At 49.2% G+C, this 15,619-nt stretch overlaps 1 protein-coding gene across 1 annotated transcript in view; it reads left to right on the top strand.

Annotated features, from left to right (window-relative positions):
- CYFIP2 (cytoplasmic FMR1 interacting protein 2) overlaps nucleotides 1-15,619 on the top strand; it is a 128,441-nt gene that overhangs the window by 26,103 nt on the left and 86,719 nt on the right. Inside the window, exons 5-12 of the mRNA XM_082453968.1 lie at nucleotides 432-533; nucleotides 2,745-2,926; nucleotides 4,781-4,877; nucleotides 6,160-6,288; nucleotides 8,603-8,707; nucleotides 10,844-10,935; nucleotides 12,764-12,881; nucleotides 15,299-15,418. Of these exons, the coding sequence (XP_082310094.1) occupies nucleotides 432-533; nucleotides 2,745-2,926; nucleotides 4,781-4,877; nucleotides 6,160-6,288; nucleotides 8,603-8,707; nucleotides 10,844-10,935; nucleotides 12,764-12,881; nucleotides 15,299-15,418 (945 nt within the window). The remainder of the gene's footprint in view (nucleotides 1-431; nucleotides 534-2,744; nucleotides 2,927-4,780; nucleotides 4,878-6,159; nucleotides 6,289-8,602; nucleotides 8,708-10,843; nucleotides 10,936-12,763; nucleotides 12,882-15,298; nucleotides 15,419-15,619) is intronic.

Below are 15,619 nucleotides of genomic sequence, written 5' to 3'. Positions count from 1 at the left end.
GACTTTGTCCCAAGTGCATCCAGAGCCATGGACAGAACATTTTTCTCTGCTTAGGATCAGGCAGAGGCCCCCAGATAGGAGTAGGGGGTACTGGGGTAGGAGTGGGGGAAAGGCGGCAGGAGGGAGACCGTGCAGCTCAACGTAGTCGTGTGTACAGCTCATGGTCGGGGCACAGAACAGACTGAAGGGGAGGAGGGTTCTGTTCTGGGGACCAGCTGGTTTCTTTCCTGCAGCCAGTGTCTGGGGAGCAGTTCTGCCCCCATCAGAATGTCAGGGCTACCCCAGCCTCCTCTCACTAGGTAACCATACCATTTATCATCCTAAATGAGGTGCATTCAACAGTGAAAACGGGCCCTGTTAATAAGACAGCAGGTGTGAACCAGGACTGCCTGGGCAAACCAGGGTGTGTGAAACCCCCTGTCTCCCTACAGGTGAAATGCAACGAGCAGCCCAACCGAGTGGAGATCTATGAGAAGACAGTGGAGGTGCTGGAGCCGGAGGTCACTAAGCTCATGAAGTTCATGTACTTTCAGGTGAGGGGTCAGGGCGGGTCTGGACTAGGACACCTGAGATGGTCCCCACACTTCTGGACACTGGTACTGGATTTCTGTGCCATGTTATTTATCCATTCAGCAAACACTTTCTAGTGCCCCTGACCCACCCTGGGGTGAGCGAGACAGACAAGCCCCCTCCCTCCATATAATTCACATTCTAGTGAGCAAAAGAGTGTGTTCTGGGTGGGAGGAGAGACTGACAATGAACAATACGCAACAGAACAAGTGCTGTGAATAAAATACAATTAAAGAGCCTCTGGCATGGAGGGTATCTTCGACATGGATGCAGCTTTAGGGACGGCCTCCACGGAGGTGGTGTTTGAACTGAGATCTGTATGATGTGAAAGAGGCTGGCAGGTGATGACCCAGGGGCAGAGGGTTTCAGGCAGAAGGAACTGCAGAGGCAAAGGCCCTGAAGCCTCAAGGAGCGTGACATGTTTAAGAAATGGAACGAAGCCAGGGAGGCTGCATAGTGAGCAGGGGGAGTGAGAAAAGGTGAGGTTGGAGAGGCAGGCAGGGACCTACTCACATAGGGCACTGTAGGCCAGGAGAAGAATACCTGGGTTTTCTTCAAGCACCACGGGAAGCCGCTGGAGATTTCCGGTGTCACGATCTGATCGAGGCGTTCTGGCTGCTGTGTGGTTGATGGATGGGAAGTGGGGGGAAGCACAGGTGTCAGGGGCAGGAGGGGAGAAGAGTGGCAGCAGGGAGACCAGTTGGGAAGCCAAGAAGAGTGAGCATTTGAAGGAGGAAAAGAGAAAAGACAGCCAAAGCCTCCTGTGAATGAAAGGTAAGAGGGCAAGCCGGTTATTATGCTTATTTGGAAGCCATTCAGGAAGGCAGGCTGATAGCTTTAAGACCACCCTCTGCCCGGGTGGGAGTCCTGCCACACACTCTGTGCCCTCCACGTGTATTTATGAGCCTCATAAGTAGACCTGCAAGCACTGGCCCAGGGTCTGCCCTGCGCCCAGCTCTGTGCTGGCCTTCTGGGGGAGGGAGATGGGAACATCTGGGGAAGGTGCAGATAGAGCCTCGAAGGCAGAGAAGCCCAGGGTTCTGTCGCATTCTGACTGTGTTCTGTTAGTTATTTCAGACCTCTGACAACTTCAGTTTTCTTACCTTGGAAAGAATGCCTATTTCACAGGTTTTCTCTAAGGATAAATAAGGTCTGCTTGTAAAGTGCCCTGTTTGTAGAGCCCTCATTACAGAGCAGGTTTAACAAAGGGCAGCTGCTGTTATTAACATCATGCACCTGCTTTCGAGGAACCTAAAATCTCTTTGGGAAGGCAGGTTCAAGAGAGAAAAGCTGCCCCAAAACTAAGTATGTGCTAAACTGAGGGCCTCCTGACAGGAGGTGTTTAGAGAAGGGAGGAGCTGAAATAATCTAGAACTGTGCTGTCCAGTACCCACATATGGCTATCTACATGAATTAAAGTTAAATAAAATTTAAAATGCAGATCCTCCATCGCACTCGCCTTTTCAAGTATTCAGTATCCACATATGATGAGTGGCTATTGTATTGGGCAGAGCAGGTATGGAACATTTCCATCATCCCAGAAAGTTGTGTTAGACTTAGACTCTGGAAGGAGAAAGTGTGGCTTGATCTGGTTTTTGAAGGCCTCCCTATCTCCTTTCCTTGCTTTATTTTTCTCCATAGCACCTATCACATTCTAATATAGAGAATTTGTTTATTTTGTTTTCTGTCAGCCATCACTAGAATATAAGCTCCTTCTGGTAGAGACTTTTTCTTCCATTTTGTTCCCTGCTTTACCCCAGGGCCAAGAATGGTGCCTGGCACGTGGCAGATGCTCAGTAAACACCCATTTATTGGATGAATGAACCTCTTTCTCTGACCATCCCTCTCAGTCTACATCTCTGCCCCCTTATTGTCTGGTGCCTGCACTGTCCTAGGTCCTGGGATACACACATGAACAAGACAGTGCTTTCTCAGCAAGGGCGTGGTGAATGAATTCATTGGTTTGACTCACTTGGGGTCAGGTTCTGGGCTTCCCTCTAGAAATCAGCTTAGTATTTCAGCACACCTCTGAGAAAGACCTCCGGGCAGGTTTGCCTTTCTCTAAATGTCCAGGCTCTGACTAGGGCCCCAGGGGAGGCTCGACCTCACCAGAGAGTGCAGTGGGGCACCCCACCAGGCCGCCCCATCCTGACCCGCTGCCCCTCTGTGTGCAGCGCAAGGCCATCGAACGCTTCTGCAGTGAGGTGAAACGGCTGTGTCATGCTGAGCGGAGGAAAGACTTTGTCTCCGAGGCCTACCTCCTGACCCTGGGCAAGTTCATCAACATGTTCGCAGTCTTGGACGAGCTGAAGAATATGAAGTGCAGCGTCAAGAACGATCACTCTGCCTACAAGAGGTCAGGGCCCCTCCCCCTCCCCCATCTTCCTGGGCCGCCGGCCAGTGGTCAATGGGAGGAAGAGGACAGAGCCCTTCTAAGAGGCTCCTTCTCGGAACCGAGCTAGCCAGTCCGCAGACACAGTGGGGTTGGGGGCCTGCCTCTGTTTCTGCAGTTTAAGGAATAAGGTGCAGAGCTGAGTTTTGGAGAACTGGGTCTTGGCAGGGTTTTCTGTCTCAAGGTGGAAGCAAATCCTCATCTGCCCCACCTGTGCAGCAGCAGCATTTTCTGTGTCCCATGCAGTCTGAGATTATATTGTGATTAATATAATCATCAGATGGTCACAGGAGTCATTCTCTGCAAGAATCAGAGAGCCAGTTCAAACTGCTTATGTAAAAGAAGAGACTGCGTTGGCTCCCAGAACAGAAAAGTCCTGGCCAACCTGATCCAGGTACTCAGGTGATACTGTTGGTCTGGTTCCCTCTACCTCTCAGCTCAGCTTCCCTCAGTATCAGCTTCATTCTCAGGCAGGTGCATGCCCTGTGTGGCCTCCAGCAGCTGTAAGCGTCCCGCCAGCCAGTGTAGCGACCCCAGCCCCTAAGGACGGAAAGCATGCTCCTCCTTGCAGATACTTTTGCAGAAGTCCCAAGGAGGATTGTCGTTGCTCCAGCTTGGGTCATGTGCTGATCCCTCCATCAGACACTATACTATGAATGTGTGTGTTGGGGTGGTGCTGATGGGAGGGATGCTGGTCCTTGGGGTCAGTTGGAGGTCAGTGTCAGCTCACAAGAAAGAAGGACTGAGGCGGGGCGGAGGGGTCAGTCCTCCCCAGAAATTTGGATACAGCCACCCAAAAGTGGGGGAGGGCAGGCGAAAGCAGCCAATATACTTTGTGTTGGTTGAGGCTCAGATATGCTCCAAGGTGTCTGTACACATCTCTTGGGAAGGATTTTCTGTGTCACTGATGAAGAGGGGCCCCCCTCCGGAACGAGATCCTCCCGGGGCTCCATGGTAACTGGAGAAAACAGACAACGTACGGATCCTCACGGTTTTATCCTCCTGAGTGAATTGAAACCTGGGAGTTTCAACCCAGAAGACAGAGCCCCGTTCAGAAATGGCAATTTCACAAAGATTCCATAGGCAGCTAGCTCATGGTACAGTATCTTCCCCACAAATTCTCCCCAGATTTGGCCAACTCCTTCCAACATGGTCACAGCCGACATGCTCTGTGGACCGGCTAGGGTCATGAGCAAGACAGGTGTCTTGTCTGTGTTCCACGGTCCATTGTGACACGGGCTGCACCACCTCCACCTCCAGGTCAGGCTGGAGAAGTCCCAGTGCTGTGGTTTTCTCCCTTTAAGTCCCGCTGTGTTCCCCACACCCATCATCCCTTCACCTGTCATCCCGTCAGGTTAAATAGACTTTGGTTTTCCATACAATGTTTAGAAACATTGAGGTTTTCCTATAAATAACATAATACGCAACGAAAACAAAACATCCTGCTGCCTGCGATTCTTCTCCGTGACTTACTGTGCAGTTTCACTGGAGGTCACTGTGAGGCACAGGGATGCCCGTTTCACTCTGTCCTACCACAGGCTGGTTGACGGGATGCGAGCTGCCCTTAAACTTTCCTGGCCTCTGAGCCTCAGTGCGTTCTTGCCTCCTAATTTCAGATACCCTTATTACAAGGGTGCAGACAGCTCCTAACGAAATGACTCCAGAACACGCTCTCCTTTGATGTTAGAGTCACTTGTGATGTTCAGAGCCCCTTAACCTCAGGGACAGTGTATCCGGGTTAGCTGAGAGTTGGGGCCCATGAGGCCCGGCGGAGGCCGGCTGTGCTTGAGCATTCCTCTCTGCAACACCCCGTCCCAGGGCGGCGCAGTTCCTGAGGAAGATGGCGGACCCCCAGTCCATCCAGGAGTCCCAGAACCTGTCCATGTTCCTGGCCAACCACAACAGGATCACCCAGGTGATGGCAAACCCATGTTAGTCCTGGCCTGGCATCCTGCGACGCAGGCCAGGGCCTGGAGGTTGGGGGGGCCCACGAGCAGAGGAGCTCTGTCCAGATCATCCGTCCCCTTTGCCCTACTCAGGCTTTAAGCTGCAGACTTAAGTCTCCCCTCCCAACCACAGATGGCCCTTTCACCCTCTCCAGAGTTTGTTCTCTGAAAACCTTCTAGCCAGTGTTCTGCCCCTGCATCGGTGTAGATTGAGAGCTTGGGTTCTGGAGTTAGACCGCCTTGTTTTCTCATCCTAGACCCTCCACTGACCCACTGTGAGGCCTTGGGCAAGGTCTAAGCCTCAGTTTCCTCGCCTGTAAAATGGGGCTGTCGTTTTGCCACTCATAGGACAGTGGTGAGAAATAAATGAGATACTATATAAAAAGCCCTTAACGTGTAGAGCCTGATAGAGAGCAAGGACATAAAAAGATGTAGCCATAGTTACTGCCGCCGCTTTGCCAGGGTATTCCCACTCAGCTGTGGCTCTCACGCTCTGCCTGACTTAAAATAACCTGTCTTGTGCATCTGTCAATTCAACCTAAACAGGCACCAGCAGGAATGTCAGCAGGACCCAGGCCTAAACTTGAGAGGGGCTTTCAATCTTCAAAGGGTTTCTGGGCTAAAATCTTTCTCAGGGCTTCACTGGGCCTTCCCTGCTCTGTGTTACCTGCAGAAGGCTCCTCAGTGTTGAGGCTTCAGGTTTTTACCCGGGGACCCAGCCCCACGCCTGAGCCCCGTGCACACCCTGCCGTGGGCCAGTGTGTCCCTTTGCAGAGAAGGGGCCTGGGGTGGAGACCTCAGGCCTTCTTGTACAGGAAATGTCTTTGTACTGCTGTGTCCTGCCAGGAGGGAGACACCTGCTGGCCCAGCTCTCCTCCACTGGGCTTGGTCTTCCCACCATCATCTGAGAAGATGTCTTGGGCTCAGTCCACACTCTCAAAACTAAGCTGAGATTACCACCGGCCTAGCTGAACTGCTTTCAGCTCAGCCCAATAAAGCACTTTCTAACCATCAGAACTGCCAGGAAATACAATGCAAGGGCCCAAGGGGAGCAGGTCCCTGCCATGGGAGATGTGCAGGAGCTCTGACCAAGCACTGTGGGCACGTTGAGGAGAGGCTGCAGGCTCCCCTCCACCTGGGGCGGTCAGTGAGGCCGGGCACTGTCCCAGGGCCCAGCTGTGGCCCGTCCTGGGTGGTGTGTGTGTGAGGATGCAGGACAGGGGCTAACCAGAGGGGGGCACTGCTGTTTAGTGTCTCCATCAGCAACTGGAAGTGATCCCAGGCTATGAGGAGCTGCTGGCCGACATTGTCAACATCTGTGTGGATTACTACGAGAACAAGATGTATCTGACCCCCAGTGAGAAGCACATGCTCCTCAAGGTACAGCTCCCTCGGTCACGCACCCCAGGGCCTGGGCTTGCCCTCTCACCTCCTTCTTATTTAAAATCATTTTTTTTTTAGTATTTCTTTCTTCTTACTTAAGCATTGGTACAGATCTTACTGCATAGTGTTTTGTAACCTGTTATTTGCCTTGAATATGTCATATACACCTTACCAGACATCATTAAGGCTCTTTCTACAATGTGATTTTTAATGGCTGCCAAGTATTCCATTGTATGGGGACATTGTTATTTAACAGATCCCCTGTGGTTGGATATTTGTTTGCTAAACTGCATTGAAACTCTGTAGCACACCTTCGTGTCCATACTCTTGTTAAGCCAGACATCCTGGAGGAAAAAACTGCCAACTCAAGGGGGAGGCAGAATCTTCAAGCTTTTGCCATATTTTGCCAAATGGGTCACATTTGTTTCGTCAGTTTACAAGTTTCATTTTTTAATTGCCAAGTAATTTTTATTATTGTAGAAAATTTGGACTATACAGAAAAGCATAAAAAAATTGAATCTCTTACAGTCTTTCCATCCAGAGATAACACTTTCAGCATTTTGATGTATATCTTTCTCATTTTTTCTGTGCTGATATATTTTCATATGTATGCAATTTACATATGCAATTTACATAAATTTTGTGCGCATGTAATTTTTATCCCACTTCATTAAATGCATTTGGAAGATTATGCAGCCCTTAAATAATGTCATATGGATGAGCTTTAATTTCTTTAGCCATTATTCCATCGTTAGCTGCTTAGATTATTTCTAATTTCCCTCTGACAACAATAGCCCGGAAATGAATAATCTTCTCCATATTCATATGCATCACCCTTTTTGATTCGTTCTTCCCCAGAACCTCCCCTTTCAAAATTCTGCTGCTGGTTTGACTTTTTCTTCCTCTCCATGTCGCCTCTTGCTATTTCAAGAATCCCAGCCCTGTTGGTGTTCCCTTCTTAACATTTCCATAACATCTCGATGAAGCTTGCAGGACAGTGTGGCTTTGTGTCTTGTTCACTCTGGCTTCCTCTGCACAGTCAGAAATCCGGGGAAGTCACCCAGAGCTCAGCAGTCTCTCTCATCCCCAGTGCTATGCCCGGGCAATTACCATAGCTCTGCCCAGAATTGCTGCTTGCACTAAGTAGGTTGTTAAACCCCAGTCCACCAAGCATCCTTAGATGCTGCCATCAGATTCTCAGGCCCTTCTTTTCTCTTGCCTGCCTTTAATACTCCCACGTCTCAGCTTCCCAACCTTCTTCCCTCTCAATTCTCTGCCTCCTCAACCTGGACTCCTGCACTGCTTGCTGTTTCCCTCGTCTCTGCAGTTCGTTAGTGAACTCAGATGCCACCAGGGAGCGCCTTCCACCTTAAATGGAAAAGTCTGGTGCACGCCCTGCGGAACTGCAAAATGCAAACGCCCATCCCCTAGTCCACTCCCTTAGGTGTCAGACGTGACTTATCCCCAGTCACGTAGCAACTGTGTGCTGAGGGAAGCTGCTTTCAACCTAGCTATTCAGGCCTCCTCAGGCTTGCTGTACATTTGACAAAAAGAGCAAAATAAGCCAGCATTCAGGAAACTATTGTATGGACTGGAATATCAAGAATCAGCCTGTCAACCTGCTGATAGGGCATTGCCAGGCAAAAATGTGTTCTTTTTGTTAATGAAGTCACCAGTGAGATTCCTTGGGAATCTTTGTTGTAGTTTCCTTGGAGAAAGGGGTGAATAGTTTCACAGTCATTTACCATCTAGTGAGTATTCATCAAGTGCCTGCGATGTGCTGGGGCCCAGGGATGCAGCAACAGCACGACTCAGTCCTTCCTCTCAAGAAGGATCTAAGTGCATGCATGTTGCTGTCAGATCCCGGTTCAGATCCTGTCTCTGCAGCTTACTAGCTGTGTGACCTTGGCAAGCTGTCTAACCTCTCTGTGTCTCCAATTCCTCATCTGTAGAATAAGGTTATTGTGTAGAACTTGACTCGTAAGATTGTTGTGAGGATGAAGGATAACGCCTGCTAAATCCCAAAGCACAGACTCTGGCCCATGGGGGAGAACTCAAGAAGTGGCCGACATAATAATATATGAAAGAGTCCTCTGCATTTCTTCACAGAAATCAAATTTCTGGTTGAAATTAGACCTATGGGTCCCCCCCCCCTTTTTTTTTTTTTTTTTTTTTGAAGACACATTGGTTTTTGTCACAGAATGTGTCACTACAGGGGATGTGTACACATACACAGATCTGCTTCTTTTGGTTTTTTGAAACTTTTCCAGTGGATGTGACTGGCTTCTGGCTCTGCCTCTTTTCACTCTAGGTAATGGGTTTTGGTCTCTACCTGATGGATGGAAATGTCAGTAACATTTACAAACTGGATGCCAAGAAGAGAATCAACCTCAGCAAAATCGATAAGTTCTTTAAGGTCAGCACCTGGGGCTGGGGTTGGGCAGGGGGCCCAGGGGTGGTCTCTCTGGGGAAAGGAATGAAATTAGCCAGCAAGTAGTGGGGCTTGTTGATCGAACTGTAGCTCTAAAGACCCCAAGAGGAGGAGAATAGAATGATAGGGCCTCCAGCTGCCCTGGGTAGAGGAATCTACACTATAGAAGGCATGTGCCTGAGTCTCAGGATTCAGCTGGGATTCGGCTGGGAGGCCTTGTGATTCTTTCCACATACTGCTTTTTCCCTTTTCTGAAATCCCTTGCCATCTGAAGAAAGAGGTGCGTCCCAGAAGACAGAGCCCACTTGAATTTTCAGTATATATCAGAGCCCACAGAAGCAGGAGGAATAAAGACTGGATTTTACATTGATTCACATTCGCAAGCGCACAGCCTCGCCTGGCCCACCAGAGGCCCCTCACTCTCCCTGCCTCTGGGCAGAATGCCTCATCAGCGTCCAGCCCACACTCAGTCCATCCCAGTGCCTCAGAGATTTGATCTTCTGGCCCCAAATCTTTAACAATAAAACCTTGTGGTTTGCCTTTGAGGTTTTCGCAAAGGGGTTTTCTCCTTTGGAAGTGAATTCCATGTTGTCAGTGTATTCTAGCATCAGGCATTTCAGGCCTGGAGTGGAGCCTCTGAGGTCAGACACAGGAAAACCAGGCTTCAATTAAAAGTGGAATCCCTCAAAGGTGTGGCCAAGCCTGGGTCCCACTGACTCTTGGAGGTTAAGAGGGAAATAAGTCACCAAAAGGCGTCCTGTGGCTTGGCTTGGCTTCTCTTCGAAGCTGAAACTTGCACTTTTCTCTGGAGCCGCCCAAAATGAAAACAGGGCTCATCTTGGGAGAACTGGCCAAATCTGCTTCTGCCTTAAATCCACATGAATGAGATGGAGGTGGAGTGGAAGACCACAATCTCACCTCACAAAGACCTACCTGTTTTAGTTTCGCTCTGCCACTTCATAGCTGGGTGACTTTGGGAAAGTCACAGAACTTCCCTGAAACTGAGTTCCCTGGCCCGAAAAACAGCAATGCTAAGGGTATCTACCTTATAGGGTTCCCTTGAGGATTCAGTGGGATCACATAGGTCAGTCCAAGCCCTGGGTTATAATCCCAGCTCCTTAGCTTCTAGCTGGTCTTTGTGAAAAGAATCACTTCAGCTGTCAAAGCTTCAGTTTGTCCATCTGTTAAATGGGAATGATACTAGTACTGACCTCACCCAGTTATTCTGTGGATTGAAATACTGTTTTCTGATTTGCTTAATAGACTATTTTTTAGAGCAGTTTTAGGTTCACAGCAAAATTGAGCAGAATGAACAGGGATTTCCCGTATACCCCCTGCCTCCACTCATACACAACCTCCCGCATTGTGAAAACTCCCCAACAGAGGGGAACAGTTGTTATAGTCCGTGAACCTACACTGTTGGCACATCGTTATCACCCAAAGTCTGTGGTTTGCAGTAGGGATAACTCTTGGCCTTGTGCATTCTGTAAGTTTTGACAAATGTATAATGATCTATATCCACCATTATGGTATCATACAGAATAGTTTCACTGCCCTAGAAACCCTCTGGTTTTGAAGGGCTTGGCACAGTGCCTAGTGCATAAGAAGCAGACAGAAAATACCAGCCTCCCCGCCATTACTCCTGGTCTTTGGATGGGAATCGTCTGCCCTCTGGTGTCAGGCGTTAAAGGTTTCCATCACTTCACGTTGTGGAGTTTCTCAAGAAGGTCACGCCCAGCCAGTGGCATCTGGGCACCACTCGCGGAGCTCAAAGCAGCGAGGATCCTCGAATCCAAGGAAAATTCGAGCAGAAAAGACCCTGCCCTGGGAGGCAGGCCATCTGGTCCTCCTTCTTCATCTGTTCTGCCTGCTGGGTAACCTTGGACAAGTCACTTTGCCTCTCTGGGCTCAGTTGCTGGAACATAGGGATGGTTGGAGGCACGGGAGGACCTCTACGCTGGCTGGGGCTCTTTGTGGTTCCAGGGTCACATAGTAGCATCATCAGAAGCAGAAACTGGGGGTCATCCCAGAGGCACACACGGAGGCCTGTCTCCCCCGGCGGAAGGCAGCCACCTGGCCCCTCCCTCCGTGTCTCATGCACTGTATTTGCTTCCTTTGCAGCAGCTGCAGGTGGTGCCCCTTTTCGGCGACATGCAGATAGAGCTGGCCAGATACATTAAGACCAGTGCTCACTATGAAGAGAACAAGTCCAAGTGAGTGCCTGCCGTAATGTCTCTCGGCTCCCCCGAGGATGCCCAGCCCGGGCAGGGGGCCGAGGGGCCACTTCAGCCCCTCCCCCCTCCCCAGAGCCCTGGGCAGGTGGATTCCGTCCAATCACTGGCGCCTGGCAGAGGGGAGCAGTGGATGGTGCTCTGAGCGCTTTTGCACCTGCCCTTTGCTGCCAGGGTTCAAAAGTGCTCAGAGCACAGCCCCGCCCCTTCTCTGTTTCCGTGGTGGCCCACGCCGCCTGCAGGGGAACAGCAGGAGTCCTCCTTCCCCTGAGAAGGGGGAGGAGTGACCGACCCTCAGTGGTCAGGCAGAGCAAGATGGCCTCGTTCTTCATCACACTGGTTCTCTCTTCAGGTTTTGTGTCCACGCAGTAAGTATGCCGTGGAGGGTATTGTTCCGACGGTTCCAGCTGTGAAGCGGGTTGACGACCTCTCCTTAGGTTGTTTTATAAACCACCACTCTAGGTGATCTGAGTGAAGATCTGGGGTGTCAGCGCCTCATGGAAGTTGGGGGACATTCAGCTGCAGTCTTGGCCACCCCTTTGATCTCTGGCCTTGTTAAGGAGGTTTCTGCCTGCATTTCCATACAGAGGGGGGCCGACCATCCTTTAGTCAGGGGTGAGGGTATTAGGTCCTTAAAAGTATATAAATGGAGTGTCCTTGAACTCCATCAGCTTTGAGCCACAGCAGGTGAGTCTTGCCAGGGAAAGCTGGTTTAAGTCTTTTCATAAGCCAGTGGCTGCTGGTGTATGAGGAGGTCTTTCAGGAAAAGCATGGAGTCCAGAATGCTGAACTCATTTCTTCACTTTTCCCTGCGTGAATTCTCCGCCACCTGAGGTTGGTTGGGAGTGGTGATGTGACCAGGATGGTGGTCAGAGGTTCAAGTGATGGTGTCCCCATCCCTACCCAAGGACCTCAAAAGAAAAGTCATGCCAAAGTATAGGCATGAGGAAGTCTGTGACCATTCTGAGTATTCTCTGGAGTGCCCTTTCAGAGCTCCTTTTGAAATAGTAAATTCTCTCTACAATGCATATCTGCTTTGTTTGGTGTCCATGCTTAATCTGTCCACTGGGTCACCCGGCACCGATGGCAGAGGACAGTGAACGGGGTTGTCTTTTTTTCTCTTGGGGAGGGAGAGTGAAGATTCTCATTCATTCATTTCCTCCCCAATTTAGGATGTTTTCCCAAAGATCTCTTTCAAAAAAGTTGAGGAAAGAGTTGAGGAGAAAGAAGAGAGGAAGGGGGAGAAGATGAGAAAGAGAGACCAGTGCCTTTCAGAATGGCTGTGGTTTTCCTCTCCATAGAGAGCTTCCGTGTTGCCAGCTCGCTGTTGAAAAAGAGGCACAATCCCTTTACTTTTCCCCAGTCCTGCCCATAGGCCCCCTCCAACGACAGCTTCAACCACAGGGCGTAGTGCTGCCGGGGTCAAGAGATAGGTTTGGGAGGTCGCCTGCCTTGCTTTTTCTTTGCTTGGATTCCAGTCCTTTGCAGCCCTAGAGAGGCTGCAAGTCCCTCCCCGCTCACGTGACTGGTAAGTACTGTGGACACCCGTTATCTGGAAAAGCCTGCGATTGGGTCTTAGAGGAGGCCAGCCCCGAGCAGGAGGAGGAAGGGCTGTTCCATTCAGCCTGCAGTCCCCACAGCGGGATTTAGCAGGCACTCTCGCTGGTAGCTGGGACACCTCTTGGTCCACCCAGGGGAGCCGGCCACGTTGGCCGAGCACCAGGAGCAACGAGTGAATGGAAGGAGCCTGCCCCACGCAGGTGCCTAAGGCCGGGACCCACTGTGACCCCCCCCCTGATTTTCTGCCCAGGTGGACGTGCACCCAGAGCAGCATCAGCCCCCAGTACAATATCTGCGAGCAGATGGTTCAGATCCGGGATGACCACATCCGCTTTATCTCCGAACTCGCTCGCTACAGCAACAGTGAGGTGAGCTCGCTCTGGCTGCTGGGATGGAGGCCCGTGCGGGCCCAGGGTGGGAAGGGGTGAGGACCGGCCAGAAAAGAGATGAGATCATGGGGAGTGGAGGAGTGAGGGAATACACACGGGAGGCATGGATTTGAGAGCCAGATGGAACTGGGTGTGATTCTGGTTCTGCTGCTGACCTTCACAAGTTATTCAACATCCCTGAGCCTCAGTTTCCTCATCTGCAAAATGGAGCTAATAGTATCTGGAAAGGTTCATTGAGAGGATTAAACAATACGATGCATGGAAAATGCATTGTGCCTAGCAGCTAGTAACAGCCCAGTAATTGTTAGTCTGTGCATGATCTAAACCATCTCCACCCTGGATGGCAAGAGAATCAAAGTTCTGAACAATCATGGTGATAACACCATCTAAATATTTTAAAACTACAATTATAAATAATCATTGTAATAAGCCAGAAAATACCATTAGCAGCAAAATAAGGTCATAAAGATCTCCTGTGATCCCACTAATTACATTTTTACTGGCACTGGATTTTTCTTTTCTTCCTCTTTTTTTTTTTTTTGTAGGGAAGCATGATCGGTGCACAAACCTCAGGAAAAATACAGATAGGCAGAAGGAGGGAAAATCAATCATGTAAAATCCTTCCACCCAGAACCAACTATGATTAACAGTTGGATGTATATATCCTTCTGGATCTCTTTCTGTATAAACCCTTCTAGTGAATATATATGTTGGTTTAATAAATATAGGTCTCCAGGTTTGAATTCCCTTATTACCTGGAGCTCCTGGAAGACTCTGCACTACCACGCATATGCCCACTGGCTCCACCATGTGGCCGATGGCCATAGTTACGCTTTCCAAAACCCAAACTAGGGAAATGTCTTTGATCCAAGGGCATGATATTTGAAATGAGAACAGCCAGATAAATGCAGGTGGTGTGGTCATTAGACGAGTGGCCCACATTCTCAAGAGGGCTTCTGGTGGACACGGACCAGGGTCAAGCCCAGACCTTTGGCTTTCTTAACTGTATGTGACAATGAACTGAACATAAGCTATGGGAATAATTTAAGTGCTGGGGACCCCTTCATTCCTTGTCCAGTTTTGGTATGATCTATGAATGAGTCTGGCTCAAAGCTATTTTTAGAATTATACAGCTTATACATGTGTATGTACAGACCACTCTCAGTATTCACAGCAGTTATATTCTATAAAGTGGCCGTCAACACTAAATCAGCAAGTACTGAACCATCGCTCTTTGAGAAAATACAGGGTTAGGTTCCTGTGAGCTTCCGATCACAGGTGTTTCCATCAGCTGGTTTTTAATATATAACCTTATTTTACATGCGTTTCTGCTTAAAGACGCTTTATGTAATATATATTGTTGATTTGTTAGCATTAAATCGCAGCCAACAACACTATAATTCATGCCTGAGCAAAGCTTATCTAAAATGCATATCTTCTCCATAATGCCCTTCACAGCCTCCTTCCTCACAGGGGCATAGACAGAAGCATCAGCACTGTGCTTGGGGGCCCTTTTAAATAATGAAATCACCAGTAAAAAGTATAAGAATGTGGAAAATGGGGCACCAAGTAGACCAGGAACGGGACACTTGTGTACTGTAGGAGCCGAAACAAGAGAGCAGAGAGTTGCCTTGTTCAGCCTCAGATGGGAACATGACTCAAATTTTTTCCCACTCTGCACACGTCTGAAACTGACCATGAAAGCATTGCAAGGATTGATCTTGAGGTTACAAATAAATTTTAGTGAATAGGGAAATTCACAAATACAGAATCCACAAATAATGAGGACTGGCTCTATATGTATATATACACACATACACATATATACACATATATCTATGCATATGCACAGTATACATACATATAGTATTTCACTGTGGAATATTACATGTTCAAATAGATGTTTATCTTCAGTGCTTTTCAGTCCGTGAGTCATTTCTAATTGAGTTGTGAAATCAACTTAGTGGTTTCTAATTAGCATTTTGGTATGAAATGCAATAAAAAATCAGAGGCAATCTCAAGTATTGAGCATAAAGTTGCTTCGTGAAAAATGTTCATGCCTATATTGAATACCTCTAAGTAGGTACGTGTTCCTGAGTTAGTATATAGTATGCACTTCCTACTGTAAATCGCAGACCCAAAAGTCTGAAAGCTGCTGCGCTGCAGTCAACCAGGGTCGTTGTGAGTGGGCCTCTGGCGTCACACCACCTGAATTTGAACCCTCAATCAATTACAAGGCATGTGGCCTTTAGCAAGGCACTTATCTGAGCCTCAGTTTATCTGTCAAGGGGTATAATAATAGCACCTCCCTTGCAGTGTTCTTGGGGGAATCAGTGAAATAAGGTAGAAAAGTGCCAGGTGCGTCGACAGGGAGGGTGACAGCTGATGTTCCCCAGGTGGTGACAGGCTCCGGGCTGGACAGCCAGAAGTCGGACGAGGAGTACCGCGAGCTCTTTGACCTGGCCCTGCGGGGCCTGCAGCTCTTGTCCAAGTGGAGCGCCCACGTCATGGAGGTGGTAGGTGTCCCAGGGCAGAGGGGCTGCCCCTTCCCGGCCCCCTCCATCCTGAACTCTGTTCACTTGGAATCTGTCTGTCCCGCCTCTCTCTGGCACTCTTATTTTTTAAACAGCTTTATTGAGATATAATTCACACACCATGCCATTCACCCATTTAAAATGTAAATTTGTTAATTTTTAGTATATTGCCAGTGCTGGGCA

Source organism: Balaenoptera physalus (genome assembly GCF_965194825.1).
Source record: "Balaenoptera physalus genome assembly, chromosome: 3".
NCBI classification, from domain to species: domain Eukaryota; kingdom Metazoa; phylum Chordata; class Mammalia; order Artiodactyla; family Balaenopteridae; genus Balaenoptera; species Balaenoptera physalus.
Note: the sequence above shows the minus strand (reverse complement) of the source record. Positions and strands in the feature narration are given on the sequence as shown.